This window comes from Papilio xuthus, unplaced genomic scaffold, assembly GCF_000836235.2.
Source record: "Papilio xuthus unplaced genomic scaffold, Pxut_1.1 DF825946.1, whole genome shotgun sequence".
NCBI lineage: Eukaryota > Metazoa > Arthropoda > Insecta > Lepidoptera > Papilionidae > Papilio > Papilio xuthus.
The window spans coordinates 10,538,425-10,560,792 of record NW_013532703.1 but is presented as its reverse complement, the minus strand read 5'-3'; the positions used below and the strand labels follow the sequence as shown (position 1 = coordinate 10,560,792).

General features: G+C 34.8%; 4 protein-coding genes across 4 annotated transcripts; 2 read left to right on the top strand and 2 right to left on the bottom strand.

Moving 5' to 3' along the window:
• Nucleotides 1-67: 67 nt before the first annotated feature.
• On the bottom strand, nt 68-9,992 carry Cand1 (Cullin-associated and neddylation-dissociated 1). Its single transcript, XM_013320859.1, has 24 exons — nt 9,759-9,992; nt 9,480-9,649; nt 9,187-9,400; nt 8,743-8,877; nt 8,467-8,624; nt 8,119-8,281; nt 7,656-7,829; nt 7,304-7,412; nt 6,843-6,976; nt 6,314-6,474; nt 5,887-6,092; nt 5,613-5,803; nt 5,380-5,508; nt 5,112-5,243; nt 4,562-4,733; nt 4,084-4,232; nt 3,688-3,848; nt 3,048-3,246; nt 2,812-2,931; nt 2,539-2,676; nt 1,849-2,037; nt 1,114-1,357; nt 592-738; nt 68-365 (listed from the first exon to the last, which is right to left on the bottom strand). The coding sequence occupies exons 1-24, from the start codon at nt 9,798-9,800 to the stop codon at nt 238-240; spliced, it is 3,765 nt and encodes a 1,254-aa protein (XP_013176313.1). The 5' UTR covers nt 9,801-9,992; the 3' UTR covers nt 68-237.
• A 535-nt stretch (nt 9,993-10,527) lies between these two features.
• On the top strand, nt 10,528-13,527 carry Dbp73D (putative ATP-dependent RNA helicase Dbp73D). The gene is made up of 7 exons (XM_013321131.1): nt 10,528-10,564; nt 10,828-11,152; nt 11,354-11,635; nt 11,915-12,092; nt 12,276-12,933; nt 13,006-13,186; nt 13,270-13,527. The coding sequence occupies exons 1-7, from the start codon at nt 10,542-10,544 to the stop codon at nt 13,474-13,476; spliced, it is 1,854 nt and encodes a 617-aa protein (XP_013176585.1). The 5' UTR covers nt 10,528-10,541; the 3' UTR covers nt 13,477-13,527.
• Nucleotides 13,528-13,584: 57 nt separating this feature from the next.
• rod (kinetochore component rough deal) lies at nt 13,585-20,449 on the top strand. Its single transcript, XM_013321130.1, has 2 exons — nt 13,585-14,761; nt 15,093-20,449. Exons 1-2 carry the CDS (start codon nt 13,976-13,978, stop codon nt 19,794-19,796), a joined length of 5,490 nt encoding a protein of 1,829 aa, XP_013176584.1. The 5' UTR covers nt 13,585-13,975; the 3' UTR covers nt 19,797-20,449.
• A 179-nt stretch (nt 20,450-20,628) lies between these two features.
• On the bottom strand, nt 20,629-22,249 carry Ankrd49 (ankyrin repeat domain-containing protein 49). The gene is made up of 3 exons (XM_013321132.1): nt 21,747-22,249; nt 21,321-21,626; nt 20,629-20,882 (listed from the first exon to the last, which is right to left on the bottom strand). The coding sequence occupies exons 1-3, from the start codon at nt 21,901-21,903 to the stop codon at nt 20,650-20,652; spliced, it is 696 nt and encodes a 231-aa protein (XP_013176586.1). The 5' UTR covers nt 21,904-22,249; the 3' UTR covers nt 20,629-20,649.
• Nucleotides 22,250-22,368: the final 119 nt, after the last annotated feature.

Sequence of the window (22,368 nt, the reverse complement as noted above, 5' to 3'; positions counted from 1 at the left end):
ACATCTGAAGTTGGCGTTATATTAAAAGCTGTGCCAAATTTCTTTTCATCAACAGCTAAATTACAAATGAGTTTTATAGAGAGATCTATTTCTAAACATTTTTACAATAAGATTAATTCAAATAACATTTCACGCACCGAACAAAAAAGAAACAATAAACACGATATTATATAAAAATGTTTGGAGGATGAGATGTGAGGGGGATGTGTTGTGTGTGTTGGGGGGGGGGCGAGTAGGCTAGCTCTGGTCCATGAGGTTGGTGTCAGCGGCGCCTGACGCGTCCTTCAAAATAGACTCGAATATTGGCTGCAGCTCCGGCATAGACTTAATCTGAGTCACGAAGTCCATTAAATGCGGGTTTTTCTCTGTAACAATGGTGAAAAAGGAGGTGTAAAATTCGCAGACTGGGAGCTAACACGAATATTCATGACAATGTTTTCTACAAAATTTGTATTACAATCTGTGCCCCTACCGGGCGTAAAGTACACCAACAAATCACACACAAATGACAAATTTTGTCGATGACGTTACGAAGTCGCGTGGTAGGGGTTGTAAAAGTACATTATTTATGTATTTATGTATAGCACTGACCGGCCTCGGGTATCTGCAGCAGCGCGGCGGCGGCGCGCAGTGCGGAGCGCTTCAGCTCGTCCTGCTTCTCGTACTCCTGCTTCACAGAGTTCGCCTTCACCTTCATCGTGCACGTCGCACGCAGCGGCTCCACCAGGCTCTCTAGTCCTACATAACAACAAACATAAGGCATACTTACAACCACACTCGAAATCCTTTACTGGTTAATCAAATATTCTCTTAGTTGAGATTTCTTATATTTAAGAGTATGAAATGAACTCGCTATTTCTGCGAATTCAGGTGGCTCGTTTGGCAACTTAAAATATAATAAAATAACGACTCTCTGATAGATTTTTACCGTTCTAAACATTACATAATTTAATTTTTTAGTCATTTTGTCTTTGATTGTTACAATCCGCCTCTCAATATGTTAGTCACAGCATAAGATGACAAACAAGCAAGCGACCAGCTTACATCACTAAATATAATATTTTTTAGTATTGTAAAGTGGCCGTTTGTTCACGCTAGTTGAGGTGCACTCACTCTGCAGTACAACCGCTGGGCAGAGATGCGCGAGCCTGGCGCACATGAGGTAGGTGAGCATCTTGATGTCGTAGTGGTCGCGCAGGCCGTCCTCCACGTGCCGCAGGAACTCGAACACGTCGAGGCGGTCGAGGCAGGTGCCCAGCAACGTGTACATGCACTCGAACGCCGCCTTGCGCAGGTCCAGACCGTCGTCCACTGAATGCTTGAACGGACCCATCTCCACCTCCCTTATCAACTCTTTCTGGAAATAAACTCACCAATTTTATTTATTTACAACAAATTATATCAGCGATACGTCTGTCGATGCACAAACGAATCTAGAATAATGATGATTCTTCTTCTGTAGTAAAATATCTTTGTGATTTTTGTATTAAGCTACTTGCCAATGGGCAAAAAAATCGAAATTTTGAAAAAGTGTCGCTAGCGTTAAGATTGGGCTGTTATCTGTCAAATTTGTTTTACGTCGTGCATTAAGAAACGTATTTTTGAATAAATTTGATCGAAGCCGTTCGATTACAGTCCATAAAGTACTTTTTATATAAAATAAAAATGTTGTACATCTGTGGCTTATTTAGTGTTATGAACAATCTTGGTTATGCTGACATCTATAGTGAGTAAAAGGTAGTTTCGTCTCCATTATTTTGTTTAATGAAATTGTCTCAATGTAAATTTTATCGATATTAATTTGCAAGTAACGTAAGTAAGTAGGGTTAGGTGGTTGTGACCTCGTACCTTGACTTTGGTCTCCTCGTATATGGTGGGCAGCAGTGCGGGCAGCAGGTCGCGGACGAGCGAGGGCTTGTTGTGTGCGGCAGAGTTGAAGGCGACGAGGGCGACGCGGCGCACGCACAGCGCCTCATCGCGCAGCGGCACCAGCAGCTCAGACATGCACCCGCGCAGCAGAGGATCTATCGCTTGGGGCTGTACACAGGAATTCACAAAACTTTTATTAATCAACATTTTATGTGCTCCATATAATACTATAGTCATGTTTTGTCTAGTATACCATTAACTTCCCAATGTATATGATACTAACATTATAAATGCGAATGTTTCGATAGATGGGTGGATGTTAGTTAGAAAGTATGTCTACACCAGCAGAATGGATCTCTATTAAATTTGGCATACTTATAGAACATAGTCTAGAAGAATACATAGGCTACTAATTATGTTTTTTTTTAATCCGCGCGGACGGAATCGCTGGCGACAGCAAGTTTTCTATATTTTGTGACAAGAACCTTACCGGACCTAGTATGTATGTCGCAATATAATAATACTTGTTTGTCGCGTTTGCGTTTGAACTTGCTTGAATCTTGCTTCTTTAAACCCTTAAAATCGTGATCAAAAGCATGTATGCTAGTAAAAATAAAAAAATAAAAGCATTTTTCCAGTATCAAAGGCTATCAAAGCTATGACACTAACCTGGTCTGATATAGTAAATTTGACAGCGGTGACGGCAGTGGTTCTCGTGAGCGGCTCGGGGGATTTAAGGAATTCTTTCAAGTGCGGCAGCAGATCCTTCGGCTCCAATAGGCACAGCTTGCCTAAGCATTCGGCAACCTGGCAATACAAAACTTATGATAGACAATTGATAACTGAATTTAGTTTTACACTACTTCTTTTGCAATGAGAGACAGAGAGAACAAGAGATGGTTAAAGAAATAATAAGTTCAAGAATAATAAAATAATACTTACGACATTACGAGATCCTTCCTCCGCGCATTGGCAGTGTTTTGACAGTTGCACCCAAATCTCTGGTATAAACGGTCTCAAAGCCTCTATACCTTCTGGGCTGCAGGATTCACATGAAATAATCTGCAATAAAACATGTTATTCAATTTAATCTTGAATCCTTTGTCGCCTTAATGTATCACAACTAGTATAATTACTATGCAAACTACAATATTTTATTATTACTTTACTAGATTTACCTCTCTAAGTGAATGTAGCAGGAGGTACTGGCGCTTGGGCTGGGCTTCGATCTCGCCGAGGATGAAAGGCAGGAACTCGGGCAGGTTGCCCACAGCCACCGAGCCTAACGCGTAGCTCGCCGCAGACTTCACCTCCTCCGACGACGGCGTGAACGAGTTCAACAGTACCTCCTTTAGATTCGGTATCGAACTCAGATCCCTGCAAATAAAGTTACAAATTAAAAAAATAACTAATAATACCAAGAGTGGTCGTGTATTGTGATTTGTTATGTAATTTGCGTCCTATAATCACATGACCGACAAGGCTATATGAACCAGTCAAACAAACTTCCAATAGCTCGATACCGCCCCCTATCGACGTAAAGAAATGGCACAAGATCCTCTTTGTAATATAGCTGTCATATCATTTTCTGTTATGTCATTTTTTAATGTTTAAGTGGGTTTTATATTTATTCCGAGACAAATAACCGGGATAACAGCGCCTCTCTCACTAGTTCAAATATCTTTGACTTTAAATCCTATCATGCGTTTTTAATCGTCTGACAAATATTTATACCATAGAGTCAACTGTAATTAGTCGACTGTCACTTGTCATGTGTGACATGACATGTGTCATATAAGTGTGTATGTGTATACTGACAGCCTGCGTCCGATCTCCGCGAGCGCGAGCAGTGCGAACATGTGGTGGTTGTCGGAGGGTGGGTTCTGCACGTCGCGCAGGAAGCCGCGCACCACGTCCAGCGCGTCAGACCCGCCCTCCACCACCACCGCGCCCACACACTTCGCCAACGAATGGAATGCCTGCGACACAACATACATAAACATTCAACAGTGGAAAATCGCATAAAAACTTAGACAAATCAAATCGCTCAAATGTTAAGAACTTTAGCTAACTTTCAAATTAAAACTCACGAAGCCTTCTATTAAAGAAAATTATGCCCAGCAACATAACTATTTCGTAATTTAAGAGTTTAGGAAGGCCTTTAAGATATTGATAATAATTAAATGGTGGCCTTGTTATTGAATAGTTAGTAACCTGTTTGATGTGATGGGCGGAAGCGTTATGGTCATGCATAGTGTGTACGGGAGCGACCAGCATGGCCAGCAGATCGCGGCGCGAGCATCCCGCCACGTCCGCCGCCACCAACGCGCTCAGCACGCCCAACATCGCCTTTAGCGCACCACCTGTACCGCACGTTCAGCAAAATCAATTGCAGTGTTGTAAACATAGGGCATAAACAATGACATGACTTTAGTCTTATTAGAGATCGCCCATTAATCACGTGAGGCTCGAATAGGGGTTCCGAAAAAAATCAGGAAACATCGCGAGTAGACAGAGGGGATAAAATAAGATATCAAAGTTTTTTCTGACTGATGACTTAAAATTAATGAATAAATTAATATTTTGAAATTTTTACTATTATCTTATAAAAATAAAACTTCACGCGATTAATGGACAGCCAATTACCCTCAATATATAGGGTTCAATTGTATGAAAACAAGTTTGTAAATACCTTGCAGAAGTGGGGACTTGGCGAGGGCGAGTATGTTGGGTGTGAGAGCCTGTCTTGCGTCTGGTGTGAGTGCAGCGGGGCAGCGCAGGCAGGCGCCGCGCACCAGCTGCAGCGCCGTCTGCGCGCAGTGGAGGTCTGACTCGCACACCAGCGCTGGCACCTCCATCAGCACCTGCACCACATTACAACATTACATATAAACCGACAACGACTATACCGGTGGATATAAACCAAACTAAATTATAACAGCTCACTAGCGCCCCTCACACAACATAAAAGTCACAAGATTCTCATTGTCCTGTGGCTGTCATGACATTTTTTGTGATTTTATGTGATGTTATGACTATACCAGTTAGGAGGATAACGCGCCAGTGACGTCACACAGTCTTTGACGGTTATATACTTCGGTATATGAAGCAAAACATTTGTGAACCGAAATCAGTGTTTGGTGTGTCTGTATGTGAGATGCCACACAGACGGCGTACAAACATATAAAACTGTACTTAGTACAGTACTTAGGACTTGTTTAACGAAATGTATTAATACATACCTTACTAAGTAATTCGATACTGATATCATTACTATAATTCTGCACAAGTGTATCTAGCAACACCAACGTCGACAGCTTTAAGGCTCTCTGATTTTTTCTTAAAAACGATCCCAAGATCGGTACAGCATCCGACTGTAAAGAATACCCAAATTTAAAAAAAAAACATAATCAATTTGAATTAACGTTGTTGCAGAGAACTATATACAAATATTTTCTTTGCTTTTACTACTTTGTCTTAGTTTGGATGATAGGATAAAAATGTTCTTACCAGAATAGGTCTCAAGTCGATGCGTAGCGGGGATGCGGCTACTTTGGTGAGTGCTTTGACGGTTGTGAGACGGGTGATCTCGTTACGTAGACGCTCCAACAGTATCGGTAGGCACACGGGAAGTTCATTCTAAGACAAATATAGCCATTAATAACTTATTTGACAATTTCTTACTTTATTGCATACAAATACGATATCCTATCACTAGGATATAAATCCTAGTGCACAGTTACCTGTAGATAATCACCGAAGTGACATAGCAGCTGTCCACAGGCGGCGATGGCGCGCTCCTTCACCTCCTGATCCATGTCAGCGGCGCGCAGTCTCACCAACGTGCACTGGAACATCGCCGGCACGAACTGACGCAGCTCATCCGGCACCTCCGACCTCACACCCGCACCATCTTCGCCTACCTCCTCCTTGTCTGCAACATCGCCTCACATAAGACACGTCATCGGGGACGAAGAAGCTTACTTAATCTTTTTGGATCACAAACATAATACGAACCTAATGGGCGCATGACTTTGACCATTGTCTGCAGCACCCTGAGCGCTTCTGCGGTGACTTTGTAGAAAGGGTCTTGAACGCTGGCTAACACAGCGGGCAGCAGCGCGCTCACGTGCGGCCTCATCGTGTCCGGCGCGTGTCCTCGCACCAGACACACTATGAACACCAACGTCTCTATCTTCATCGAAGACGCGGTGCCCTTGTCACTACACGAAATAAATAATATTATAGCATGAAAAATAAACATATTTAGTGCCAAATTTCATATTAGTATATTGTCGTGATAATCTGATTCTATAAATTTCAAAAACAATTAAACCTTTGTAAAACAATTTATTAGACATGGAGTGAAAAAGTAGTGGTTAATTGGTACAAAACGAAAGTAAAACTACAATTATCATGTAATAAAATAAAGGTAAGGGGTTACGTGAGTGCAGGTGTGAGGGCACGTATAACGCGTGCGGCGTGGTCGGCGAGACAGCCGGGCGCGGCGGCCAGCAGCTCGCGCAGCAGCGCCAGCGCACAGCCCCGCGCACGTGCGCTGCGCCCGCGGATCACACGCAGCGCACCACGCACCACACCGGACACCTTCACATCAGTATTCCGCATGTTAACATCGTTTATATTATACCAATCGTGGATACTTGGGAACTTTTTAAAATTATGACAGGACTATTGTATTATTATTAATATACTGGCTATCACCCGCGACTCCGTCTACGCAGGATTAAAAAAAACTTAATTAGTAGGCTATGTGTTTTTCCAGACTATAATCTACATCTATGTCAAATTTTAGCGACATCCATGTAGCAGTTTAGGAAATACCTGTTAACAAACATCCATCCATCCAAACATTCGCATTTATCATATTAGTAAGCAAGTAAGATTAATATTATTGTATTGTCATGTCATTCACAAATAGAAAGAAATTATTAAAAAAAATGTAACTAGCTCACCCTCTGAAGAAGCAAAGCTTGTGGAGAGTCATCAGAGGGTACGATAGGTATTTGCAGCGCAGGTGGAGGTCGGGTCGCTCTCAATAGAGCTGTGTATGCACTTAGTATGTCACATTTCACATTTTCTTCACGTTCTGTTAAATAAAAACTAAATGTTAATAAACTAGCTTTTGCTCGCGACTCCGTCGGCGCTGAAGTGCTATGTGCTACATCAATGCCAAATTTTATCAAGAACCATTGAGTTGTTTCCGGAGATACTTTCTAATGAACATGCATTCGTTCATCCATCTAAAGTTTCGCATTTATAATATTAGTAAGATTACACACATTAATATTGATTACAATAAGACTTTAAAAAAGCTCACAAGGTGGAATTTACAAGTACAATAGCTTAAAAAAAACTTTCGGCTGGGTTGCTAGTGGTTGCCGTACTCTATATAATTTTAAAAACAAATACATACCTTTAAATCTTGCAATCAATGCAGGTGATACAGTCTGATACATTTCAGCTAACAGCTCATGTCGAGTTGCTATCACTGATTCAAGGCATTTTGCTGCAGCACGTCGCACCTATATGTTACATTGTTTCATAAATATAAGTACTGTGTGTACTAGAAAAATGTAGGAATGGAAACAAATAAAGTAAATGTAGGAACAAGAATTCTCAAAAAATGCACTATATGATTTATGAAATAGAATAAGCAAAAAATCCTAAAGAGTTTTAAATATAATCTAAATACAACATATATTAAAACAGAATCTTGAGCTTTAGTCACTTACACCATGACATTTGCAATGTTACAAAAAACTCACTTTCCAAGACATATCATCATCATCAGAGTATTCTTCGGAGTCAGATTCAGCTTCTGCATCTGGCTCTACTGATTCATCCTCCATTTCTTCATCTTCACCACCTCCACCTTCTTCCTCATCTTCATAGTTGTAATTGGGATCATATGTTATCATCTTCAAGCATAATTCTATAATCTGGAATTAAAATAAACTTGAAATCTGAATTTTAAAATTACACATACTTTAAAAACACACATTAGTAGTGTACTAAAATCCCTACTGATTTAAGTAATAACTTTAATATTTAGTTTTTTTTATTTCACTTTAATTGGAGACTACAAATTTCAATAACATTTATCAATTTAGGTATTTCGTAACAAATACAAAAAACAAAACAGGATATGTGTTAGTCATTTTTCCTGTTACATCTCATTATTAGCCGTAAATAAAGAGTTATTATAAAGAATCATTGATAATTACTTACTGTTGGAATATGTGGTTGCACTTCCTTAGGGCATTTAAGCACAAAAGCTTCAAGTGCCTGCAGGCAGTGCTCACGTAACTCTTCATCTGCATCGGTAGAATGTTCTAACACTTGTGGTGCAACACGCCACAGTTGCTCTCCAAATCTATGACCAGCTTGTCGGCTATACACAATATAGATATAATGTTATGTTACTATCACACTTTAAAACATCATCTTATAAATTATTGCCTTTCATAAGGTTATTTATTTAAAAAACCATATTCCTTTTGGGTAATTAAAAAAATAATTTTGAAAAAATTTGTTTCAAGGCTAGTTTTTATTGAAATAAGTATATTCTTGTCTTACCACACAGAAGCAATACACTGGATATGTGTACGGCTGACACTTGCAGATGTGGATGAACTCAGTCCCTCCAGCAGATGATCAATAAGTTTACTGTACAATGACGCATTGCAAGACATCACCAGATGTGACAGTGCCACTATTGTGCGTTTACGAACAGCCTGAATAAAATTTAGGTTATTTAACACTAGTTACAAATAAGTATTTTTACCTAACATTTTCATATAATTAAGACTTAACTAAATATGTTAACATTAGTCAAAAATAACTCATATTTACCTGACGGGGAGAAGAAAGTTGGGGCAATAAGGAATTCAATAACAATGGATGAAATGATATCAGCAGTCCTCCAAACCTACTTAGTAAGTCTGCCAAAATATCAAGTGCTTCCAATTGAACAGATACATCTTCCTGCTAAAATAAATAATCAAACACTATTTTAATTCATTAACAATTTATTTTGTTTTTAAGTCAATAAACTTCAAATAATAGCAATGATAAAAGTAAAATTACAAGATAGTCAATATCCACCAATTGTTTTAACAATTTCCAACAGATTCAGTAACATGAATAGTTTCTATTTTTTTTATTGCATGTTAGGATATTTTACAGGAAATAACTTAAAACATTAATACTGTTAATAAAATGAATGTAATAGCAACATTTATGTTATTACAATTGATTTTTTAATCAGGGAAATTATTAAATTAGATATAAAATTACCTTTTCAATAGCACTACTGAGTTTCCCAGTTATTTTCTTACATACATTGGCCGCTAATGTATTTGAGCCGAGTGGAAGTTCCGATATCACAGTTTTCAAACCAATACTACTTATATCTCTTAATTGTTCAGTATCAGAGAGCATGTTCGCACAAAGGGTCTCAACAATGCCTTCAACCTGGAACTCCTTCACCTTATTCACGAGAGGGCCAAGACTGAAAACATGAACAATTACTGTAAGCATTATATTGATGATAACTTTAACACAATAGTCCAATAAGGCTTTTCCTTCACCATTTCACAGCTAAATTTTGGACTTCGCCATTTTTGTCCTCTAATAAACGTAAAAGCATTTTGACAACTTTTCTCTCCGAGTCATCATCAAGTTTTATACTATCTTTTTGTAGTTCGGTCATCAAATCGTTAGTGGCCATAAACCTAAAGTCTTTGTCATTAGATGTCATCTGAAAATAAATATAAAGGTAAATCATTATATTTTATTTTAAGATATAGTTTTATGTTTTGGAACCTTGATATATGCTTAAATTCATAACCAACGATTGCGCCGGTTACCTTCTCAAGAAGATGTGCTATTTGATAGGATACACTGGCCATTTTGACTGGATTTAGTCTTCAGGTTTTTAGTATTTCAACTTGACAACTGTATTTTAAGTGATTTTTTAATTTAAACACAAAATGAGTAAGCAAGAAACATTTGAGCAAATTCTGAAATCCAACTTAGAAACCACTGAAATGATCAAAAATTAATTGCTATCAAATCTGACTTATCCAAATCCATTTCATAGTTTACCAGGACCATAGACTAAATATAGGAAATTGTATTGAGGTACAGATAATCCAGACACTATGTTTTTAAAGTAATAAAAGTTAAGAATACATTTGATAAGTTATAATTTCATTACAGAGTGTCTCCAGTCGCAAAAGCAAAATAATAAATTTAAATGGTATGGTAATTGATGAGTCCCAAGATTAAAATCATAAAAACGTATCTTTATAATTATACTACAAGGAATATCAATAATAATATCACGAACCTTCTGAATCTTCTTTCCTTTTTTAGGATCATTTTTCGATAAGTGGTTAATTTTTGTTGGCTTAAAGTTCCGTTACCGCACCATATAAAAAAAACAATTTTTATCTATAACTGTTTGAAATTTGACATTGTCAATTAACATATTTTGATATTGACATTATTTTAAACCAAAATTATAACCTCACTTTATAATTTCATAGATTTTTATTATGTGTTATCTAGGTACATAATTTAAATGTGCATAAATATTACAAAACTGACTTCATTTCAGTGTTAATAATTGTTTAAGTAGGAATTTCAACATGGATTTGTTTATAATTAACAGGTGATAAGATCGCACAATTTTGATTTTAAAGTTATTTTTGGTGTTTATCCACGTGAGTTAAATAAAAAAATTGATAGCAAATTTTATAAGTATAATAAAAAAAATGCGACCTTAAAAATTCCTTCATTGTGTAATATTTTCAAATATGTACATATTTTATTCCTAAGGATAAGAACCTTGAAATTAATAAAAAAATAATAGTAGTTAACTTATACCTAGTTATAAATCTAATATGTCGGTTAACTTAATCAAATCGTTTGCAGATATAATGGAGAAAATGTTGATGAAGACATAATTGATAGAGAAACAAAACATCTTCAGAGATTAAAACAAAAAATAGAAGAGAGAAAAAAAAGCCATGAAACACAAAAGGTTTTAGATGTTATAACACTTAAGCAGGATGAAGAAAAAGTCTTAAACATTGAGAACCAAGTACATGTGGAAGAAAGTGTTACTGTTGATCTTAAAGAAGACGCAAATTACGATTTACCTGATGCAAAAAAATCTGAAAAAAGAAAAAGAGATACAAATGAGAAAGGCGCTGAATTCAAAGTCCTCGGTTTAAATGATTTTGAGAAGAAATCTAAGGTAATTTCTTTGCAACATATTAACACATAATTTCAATATAAATGTCATAACATAGGAATATACAAATATTCCAAGTGAGCTGTGCAGTACCATCCTTTGCATCTTACACCCTACACAGATATAGTGTTTCACCCCCAAGATATTTGAAAATCTCTATGCATAGTCTTACAATTGTAGACTAACTCTTGTTAAATTTTTCAGGTTCAACGAGTTTTACCACATTGGCTTTCTCATCCTTACAGTGTATCAAAAAACCTGCAAAATTTAAATTGTAAGGTAGAAGATCAAACTTGGTTACACAGCATATTGAAGACAACATTACTTAATGAAGGTGTTACTCATTTATTTCCTGTGCAAGAACAAGTTATACCATTTATATTGAATGAACATAAATTACCATATCCACTGTGGCCTCATGATATCTGTGTTTCTGCACCTACTGGTAGTGGCAAAACTTTAACATTTGTTTTACCAATTATTCAGGTAAAGATGAAAAAAATATTTAGCATTACAATTAATTACATTAATTACCTGTCGCCTCCGACTCTGTCTGAATGGAACTAAAAAAAACAATAAGACGCCTATATTTTCTTCCAAACTATGTTCTATACCTGTGCCAAATTTTATCTAGATCCGTTGAGCAGTTCTGAAGATACCTTTAAACTAAATTCCATCCATCTATCTAAGCATTCAGTAATATACACATACATAACATTCCCATATTAGTAAGATTAAGTTAGAAATAAAATTTGATATTTTCAGGTATTAATGAATCAACTTGGACATTACATTAGAGCACTAATTGTTTTACCAGTACAAGAGCTAGCTGTACAAGTTTTTAAAGTGTGTAAGAAATATTGTACCAATACAGGATTACGGACTGCTTTGTTGACGGGTTCAACACCTTTACAGCAAGAACAACAACAACTAATGAAATATAGTAAGCACTCTTTTTTTATAAAACACAATTAAGATTTTAGATGATTTTTTTAATTTTAAGCTTGTATTATTATTTGCCTCATATCAAAATATGTGTTAGATGTTTAGTTCCGCAAACCATAGCTCTTTGACTACTCCTAATTCTCTTGTTTGTCAAAATAAAAAAATTATTATCATGTTTCAGCTGAGTCCTTGGGATGGATCAGCGAAGTGGACATCATTGTGTGCACTGCAGGAAGATTAGTAGAACATTTGCAAAATACCGACGGGTTCTCCTTGAAACATTTAAAATTTCTAGTTATAGACGAGGCTGATAGGATCATGGATAACATACAGAATGATTGGCTCTATCACATGGACAGACATATAAGACATGAAAATGAATTGACATCAAATAAAGTTCCACATTTAAATTGGAATAGTATAAGTGATCAAAAATCTCTGCCACATAAGTTACTTTTTTCAGCGACTCTAACACCTGATCCCGAATTATTAGAACAATGGGGATTATTCCAACCGAAACTATTCTCTGTTGCACCAATTTCAGATTTTGATGGAGGTAGTTTGATTAAAAAGTATACAACACCAGATGAATTAATAGAAAACTATGTGGTGTGTAATGCTGAAGAAAAACCACTTATGTTATTCCATCTATTAGTAGAAAAAAAATGGGATAAGGTGCTTTGTTTTACTAATTCAGCACAATCAGTACACAGATTGGCTGTACTCCTTAATGAATGGGGTAAAGATCAATGTCTTAAAGTAGCCGAGTTATCATCAGCATTAGACAGAGCATCAAGAGAAAAAGTGCTTGAAAAATTTAAACAATCAGAAGTTAATGTGTATGTAAATGTTTTTTGTATTCTTGCTTAATAGGTAAAGTTTGATTTTTAATAATTGAATATATTTTTCAGGATAATAAGCACTGATGCTTTAGCTAGAGGAATTGATATTCCAGATTGTAACTATGTTGTATCATATGACCCACCAAGGAATATAAAGACTTATGTTCATAGAGTGGGTAGAACGGGAAGAGCAGGTAGGATAGGACGAGCAGTGACAATTCTAAACCACAATCAACTAAATATGTTTAAGGTATGCTTTTTTAAGATGCATGAATATTTCTTGTTTCTAAAATTTCATTTTTAGTACACTTTTTATTTAAAATTATATTTTAGGAACAAATACAGTCTAGTGGAAAAAGTGAAATAAATCAATTAGAAGTATCGGAAGAATCCTATAGTCATTTGTTGCAAAGTTACGAATCTGCAATCCAGGAAACAAAACAAATTATTCATACCGAAATAAATAACAAAGTGAAAAAGTCTATTGAGCTGAAAAGGGGTATGAAGAAAAAATCAAGAAAGAGAAAACATAACGAATAAATAAAGTTACTAATTTAATTACCCATTCAAACGGAATTATAAGAATTATTTTATAATAATCTGTTTTATTTACTTAAGCCATTATTGTAATCAATAGCTGAATTGGTCCATGGTCCCTGCTACGTTAGACAAAATAAGAGGGTTATTGCCCATTCAAGCCAAAGTAAACTTATGTTGTTAACTTTACAAAAGAAGCCATTTTAGATGATACAAAACCTCTAATTTTCTTACAAGGTAACCAAATGTAACATACTTTTGTCTTCACTTATAAAGCCTACATAATTTTTGGTATTATTCGAATGACTAACAAAATGGCTCGGATCCACAGCCGCAAACATTGTTATTAAAAAATAGTTTGACACTATGGTTCCACTTGAAATTTGACACTTATAAAATTTGTAAATAAACGGTCCAACGGTATTTAAAATAGAAAAGTTATAAGTAATTTCTTTTCAAAGTCATTCTCTATTAAAGATACAAGATTAATTAAGTTACAACGATGACGAAGTCATCAACCACTGTTGTTCAGTCCCATATAGGCACAATAAATTTTCCTAATCCCGTAAATAATATTGAAGCTCACTTTTTATATCCTAAATTGGCTATAATAGAAGACAGAAGAAAAGTGACTATTATAGATATTGAGTGTGAATTTAATAACGAAACACGCAAATCATTCGTCTTTGATTTGGAAGAAGATATTACTGATAACATTTTGCTGGAACATCTTCTTTGGCTTACACTCAAGTCTTATGTACTTGTAGTAATAAACATCAAGACAGGTACCTTAGTAAATATAAGATGTAACAATTATGCGAACTATAAAATATGCCAGTTTTACAAACATAACAATAATCTGGTTTTAATGAGTGAAAGTGGAGAGTGCCTTGCCTTGCCATTTTCAGCTACACAGTTAGATAGTTATATAAAACAAAGTGATAATGAAATGATCGTTACTCTTGAAAAGTTACACATTTCTCGCTCAGTTCTTAAATCTCAAGAAACTCTTACTTTATTGAATGAGTTGAATGCTTACATTGAATCTGGCAAAGTGATATTACAATGCAGCTCAACAGGTGTGATCGATGTATTGTCTACTGATGCACTGTTAGAATATATTGTTCCATGGACCAACTCTCTGATAATGGCTAATCAATCTAACATGTGGATGATCGATCTAAGAGATTTTAGTACAACATATCAATTTTCAAATGAAACATCTAAGTATTATCCACTTAAGGCTGTGAATAAAACATTCTATTATATATTATGGGATAAAGAACAGGTAAATATCTTATTATTTTTTGATAAAGATGACAAACATGCGTCATGCATCACCTGGTGTTTGTGATTACAACTTTAACTCAGCTGAATGACTCCTACACCATTGATTCATGTAAAATACATATATAACTATTTCAAATAAGACCATATCAAGGGTTCCTGTCCTCCTCCCCCAGAGTTAGGCTAGATCATCAGCTTGAGAAAAGAACCAAAACACCAATCAGATGAAATATAAAAAAGATGTCTACTTCATCAGTCTTCTGTGCAATTGCGAGAATATTCTATTTGTTTGATCTTTATTCAAAATGTCAAAATTTTTTAAATTTTTCCAGGTGCAAGTTAAAAGTGCTTCAATCTGCCATAATGAAAATGATGAATCAGAATCTTCAAATAATAAAGTAACAAGTAAAACTACTCAAGACAATCTTAAGGTGCAGTTGAACACTATTGTCAGTTCAGCAATTTCAAATGTAAAACCTGCTCAGGTATTACCACAGCTACAATCATTATTTAACAACATAACAGATTTTAATTTTCTTATCAATGCTGCCATAAAACTTTGTAAACAAAACATTTCATATAAAGTTATTGTTTATCCTCTACAAACAAAAATTATAAGCAAAAATGATAATGTTTTAATAAATTTAATCACTGATTTAACAAATAAAATAGATTTGCTAGAGTATATACTCTTTAGAGGTAATAACTTTTATGAAGATGTTGATCTGTTTGAACTAAACTTTATTCAGTTATGTATTTTATTTATATCTAAATCAGACTTAGATCTGGCTTCAATCTGTTGGTTAAAGTATTCTGAAATGAGGCTTCAAATTCAACACAGTGACATTGTTAATTTTCTTAAAGCTATACCTTATAATATTAAAATTGGAGCTTTAATTATTTGGTTAAATAATTTTGTACCATCTATTTTGGAGGAAAACCCATTTTATGTTGACTTATTTGTTAAATGGACCACTGAAAGAATTTTTTATTTAGAAAAATCACCATATTGGCCTAAAATAGGTGTAAAATTTATACAAGAAATCATCAATGTTCTAGAAACATCAATAAAAACAATTTCAATAAGGCCAATGTCATTAGATGATTTAGATATATTGAAAGATCGAATCAATTATATAATGGAACTCAAAGAGAAGTACAAAATAAACATGCTGCTAAGCGAGTTGAGCTCACAGAATCCCACTGAAGTGGCTGTAATAGTATTACGTCGCTGCTACACAGAAGATTTAGAAGAATTTCTACAAAATAATTTACCCAGTTATGCTACAAGACATTTGTTTGATTTGGATGATTTGTTATATTCTTTTATTGAAAGTGAAGCAGCTGCCAGTGGAGGTAGTGTTGATGGTGTCCGTTTGCAACTGTTACTAAATGCATTTCGTTCAAACAGTAACAAACTTAAATGCCTTTTACAAGTTTTGAAAGTGTTAGATGTACCATGGAACAGTAAAATATTAGAACTTGCCATTACTGCTGCAGCTTCAGCCAACACAGACTTTACAGTCACAGATGAAGATAGAATTTTAGCGCAGGATATACATATAGAATTAAACTATGCAAAAGTGAAGGTAGTTTTGAAAAAGTATAACTTTCCTTTGACATGTACGGATTATAATTTAGTTATGCATAAAATAATTGATGCGCCATCTATTGATCTATGTGATTTAAAAGTTATTACTACAGTATTACCTCTATATACAAACACAAGCCACATATTATATATTGACAAATGCTTACAAAATTGTGAAACTAAACTGGCATTAAATTATTTTGAACAATTGCCCAATAAAGATAAAAAAATGTTACTCAAAACAGTAATGAATAAATATGAACTTATCAACATTGGAATTGATTTTAATGCTACTCTTGAGAGAAATTATCTTGATTTTTTAAAAGGCACAAAATCTGTTAATAAGATTCAAATGAGAACTTTGGAAAATATGTATCATTTGAAAAATTCATATGGCATAAAATTAAGTATTGATGCTATGTATACAGAAAGTTGTTGTACAAGAGAGGTGGACATTTGGATTCAAAATGATGGCGCATCGGCTAGTTCAGGGCGTGGTAGATGTCTATCAAAGTTGGTGAATAAAGATTTATGTAGAAATTCTGCTTTAGTAGCACTTTTACGACGAACGTCTACAAGTCAAGAAGTATGCAAAGTCATTGAATTCATGATAACATCCGATCCATGTAGTCAAAAAATGACTCAAATATTGCAAGCCTTTAAAGATGGAAATAATTCAAAGCTTTTAATAGAATGCAACAATGTCTTAACACAATTGGTGTTAAATTGTGATGAAGAAGATATACATATTTTAATCACAAGAATGTCGATTTTAAATTCATTAATTAACACTAATGTTGTATTGAAGAACTTGTCAGTGGCATGGAAATTCCATTACATATTTTTACCTATTTCTTCAGTTAATGCATTAAATGATTTGATTGATTTTTATGGTAAAGTATCAACAAACGAATTAAATATAGAAAGGGAAATTCTAAACATAAGCAATAAAAACGACTTGATTCCATTCAGAGTAATATCTTATCTTATGGTTACAGTATTCGAAATGGATAGAAGTTCATGTGATGATTTATTGAAAGTAAGAGATGGACTAGCGAGAAAACTATTAAGTAAAATAATTTCGTTACAAGACATCGATAATGCATTGCTGACTATTTTATTAATAATTTTAACTCGATTTGAAGACGAGAACGATAACACGTGGGTATTAGAAATTCTACGCGCACAAAGTGAAACGTTGGCGCCATCCATTATGCATTATTTATCTGTACCGGTAACACGAAGTATATTTGGATTGAGTACAATTTTGCCAGGAAACTTAATCACTTACCCTCCTCAATATGTATTAAAATCAAAATTCAATATAGAATTGTCAGAAATAGCACTACCAGATGGAACTGAAGAAACTTGGGACGTAAAAGTTGTTCTTTTCCATGTTTTGAGACAGTACCCTAATACTACGCTCGAGCGACTTTATGATTTATGCCGTACCTTCAATGTAAGTTTGGATGATGGTTTATCATTGTTACTTATATCGGTGTTAATTAATTGGAATCTAAAATATAAGTTGATCGAAGACGATCTCGGTTGTCGTAAACTTAAATTGGATAACGATGAGAGAGAATTAGTCACAAGATGCCACATAATTTGGGACAGCATAGAAAAGATAAATTTCATTCAGGACATATTGAACGACTTTTGGAAAAGTGGTGAAATAATATTACATGGTTCAGTGATTTCGATTAATCCGTATTATTATGAGGTATACTTTTGCATATATCTGTTGTTATTTGGTTCGAGTACGGAGCTCCGCAATAACAAGGAATATTTCTTACTACACTTTTTAAAATATTACAAGAGAAAAGGAACTCCAAAACAATACGAGTATGAAATGTTTTCTGTAAAAGGAATGTTTCCAGAAATAGGCTATTACCGACTACCTTTTCATCTCTTTATGCGAGAGGATATGTGGACTCATCTAAAATCGGAAATAACTTTAGAAACGTATGAGCGTTGGCTTCAGATTGTTTCAATATTATCACTCAATAAAGATTTACAAACGGCAAAGGATATGATTTGTAGCAACGCCGTGAAGCAAACTATGACATCGAGAACAAAAAGCGAAGAAGCAACACCAAGTTCAAAAGAGAACGAACCGTGGCGTTTAACGTCAAGGGAAGAACCTTTGCTTCGCACAGCTCATAAGTGTGTTCGCCACATTGCTAATATGGAATGGGCCGGTGCATGTTTGTTCTATGTTCTTCAGGGCTGCGCGCGTGGGGCCGATCAGGTGGCAGCAGCACATTTATGTTTTCAGTTTTCTCAGCGTTGGGCCACTCTTCAGCCTGGAAATCGCGCCCTTCGGCAAATGGAACGTTTGTATGCCACTTTATCGACTCGCCATGCATTGCATAATATAGATTGGGCTTGTGAAGAATTTATTCGATTGTCCACTGAACCTGCACAACTCATTCATGCCATGTACCTTCATCCTGATTTTGTTGATAAGATCGCACGCTATGATGTTAATCGAGCTGCAAATGAAATTGCAGATAAAAATAATATAAATATAAGTACTATTCGAATACAAATTTTAGAAAATTTACTCCAAAAGAGCGAAAAAGAAACCGAGACGTCGCCAGGACTAAACACAAAAGAACTCATAACAGCTAAGTATATACTGAGAGCAACGTGTTCAAAAATGGCGGCTATTTATTTGTCTAGAATCGCTTTAGACGAGGAATGTGAATTTAATAAATGCAAAAAACTTAGAGCTTTTCAATGTTTGATGAGTGTTGTAGATCCTGACACTGCCGTAAAAGTCACTAATCGGGAACGTGATTCCCTTTGGTCCTTACTTTTAGAATTATTGTATGTTGTTAATCTTGAAAAAATTGACATGCCCTGGGTAGTTGCAACATTTGTGCAAGATAAGGTTCACGCTCTTCAACAATTGCTCCAAGTTGCGAACGGCAATATTGAAGGCTTGAAAATCGCCGCTGCCCTGGCTCTAAGATACGGAGATGCACATATTATACGTGAGCTAATTCCTCTACTAGTTCGAGCATCCTTACACGACGAAGTAATCCCCTTGCTGTTAAAATATTGCCATATTCTAGATGAAGTTGTATACACGGCTTGGCGTGCAGTTATGCTTACGCCATTCCAGAGGGCAGATTATCCCATCACAGAACGACAAAAGAAAAAATGTCTAAAGGTTTTAAATTTACTACCTGTTTGTCCTTTGATAAAAGATGAAGATTTGTTAGAAATATGGAAACATTGTGTACGATGTAAATGCCTAGGTCTCGGTTGCTTAGTTTTACCATATATAACACCGCAAACTCGGCAAAAATTAACAGAACTTCAAAAAATTGATAGAAGAAATCTAATAATAAGCATCAAAAATTTACACGCCGAGTCGTATCTTGTTCCCGGCGCAATGATTGCCCTTGAAAATTTAGGTTCAAAAACACACAGATAAAATGTGTTGAAACCTTTTTTAAATATCTTGGCGGCTGATCTTAAGCTGCGGGCTGTGATGTGTCCTTCCCCGTGTTCCTATGTGTCCCGCTCCGCCTAAAATTGTTTTCTGCGAAGCGACTCGTGCGATGTTCGCCACTAAGATAGTAAAGAAAACACTGTATAGAATTATGCAGAGAAATAATGCAAACCAATGTGTAAGTTTTGCACAAACCTGTATGGGTGAAGAAGGGTTTTATTTCAAGAATCTTGTGGTTATATTTTTAAATAATCGAAATGTATAGCATTATTGTGTCATATAAATAACTTGTTCATTGGAAATAAGGAAATTAATAGAAAACATACTTTTACTCAACTTGCACATAAAATTTTTGATCATTTTTGCATGTACAAAAATAATAAAATGAGAAAAGATTTCAATTTTTGTAATGAATAAAGCCTAATACAAACTGGGCTTATTTTAATATTCCATCCACAATTCATAGCTGTATTATCCCTAAATAAAATACTTTATTTAATATTATAAAATGTAAAAAAGTCCTCCGGTGTGAGAGTGGCATGACTGACTAATGGCACCCTCACACTTGTGGACCAGTTTTATTTGTATATTGATAACATTTTTATGTACATAAGTGAATAAATATTTTAAATTTATTTTTGGCCTTTTTAATTTGATTATAATATCTACAGAATATATATATATATTATAAACCCTCAATAGTAATCCCCAAGTCTTTGGATTAAAGGCTGAAAAATGTTAGTGTACTCACAATACTCGGTTGAAGCTACAAGATTGTCTTCTGTAATCACTGACGGTAAATAAATCCAACCAAGACATTTTAAGAAATTTTAATTTACCTCACAAATGGATTGCAAGTAAATGACAATGATTTTATATGATTTACTGCTGGCAATGCCATTTCAAATAAAGGACCATAAATTCCATGACCATGGGCAAGTTGTTCAGGTGTTTCCTTTGATTTATTTTTTCTCTGAGCAATGTTTACAATGTCTTCTCTTAATAATAGTATGATTAAAGTTGATTTACTATGACTTAATGCTGACGCTAAGTGCAATGGTGTTTGTTCTGCAACAATATACATTATATAATTATTGATTTGTTAAATAAAAATCCTTACGAATATTAAAAATGTGATAGTAACTCTGTGTCCTGTTTATGCTAAAACTACTTAATAGATTTAAATGAAATTTGGTACAGAGATAGTCTAGCATGAGAAAGGATTTCTCTGCTTTTTAATACGAAAAAAGATTGTATTGGGATGAACATGCGGTGGAAATTTGTATGGGAATATCATCATTTTTACAGTAAGAAGCTAGAAACTCATTTTTTCTGCTGTTAATTTGATATAATTAATTATCAAATTCAAAGTTTGTAAGTTTTACCTTGAAGGTTGCAAAGTAACAATAGATGCATGAAAGGTTGTATATATTTTGTTATAATATTTTATTGAAATGATTAGCCTAAATCTTTTAAAATACTATCTGTTTTTTAAACATATCCTACCTCCATCTGATACAGCAGCTGGATCTGCCCCAGCCGCTAGTAGCCTTGCAGCAGTTAAATAATTATTCCAATTGCATGCTGAATGTAGTGGAGTCCATCCTAGCTCAGTTCTTGCTGCTACTTTTGCTCCAGCACTTAACAAATATGCAACACATGCTAAATGATTTCCATATGCAGCACGATGAAGTGGTGTATAGCCATCAGAGTCACTTACATGGACAAGACCGGGGCTAGTTTTTACAATTTCTTTTAGAGCATCTAATTCTCCATTTTCAGCAGCCCATAACACATGATCAACTGGATTGTCTGAAAATATTACACATTTTATATGTATCTTATTCATTTAATATAAAAGAATTTTCAGTATATTTATACCTTCAAATCTTCCTACCTGTTGTTTTAAAAACATTAATATTTATTACCTACCTTTTAGATTTTTTACAATGTCTACATCTTGATCTGCGTCATCCCATCCAGAAACAAACATCCCAGATGTTTCAGGGTTTCTTTTACAGCGCGCAATCTCTTTGGCGATTTCTTCATAATTGCGAGCATTAACAGATTCCTCTTCTGAATCCGACATTATTAAAATGTATCTTGAAACTTGAAAGATAATTTATACCATTTATAAAGCAAATCCGGTTGTTATTTATCGGACATGATTTGTTTTCGTTATTGGATTTATATTGCTTGATGTGTGTTATCAAGAATGACGAGGACGACGTAACTTTAGTAGTACGTTTTCGTTTGATTTAGGTATTTTGTTTTTTAACCACGATACGATATATTGTTGTATTGCCTTGCTCTGAGTGTAGAGAAAGTACATCTTACAAGATAAATGCACAAATCAAAGATAATGATGCATATCAGGAGATATTGCATTAAAATTTGTAAGCAATAATAGCTCAAATTAACGAAACCAATCTACAAAGTTATGTCTTCTTTTTATTAACAATTGTCAAATATATCAAGCTAGTTTTAAAAAAAACTGAAACGTTAAATATAAATGAAAATCGGCCTTTCGAATTATATTAAATCTTTTATAATT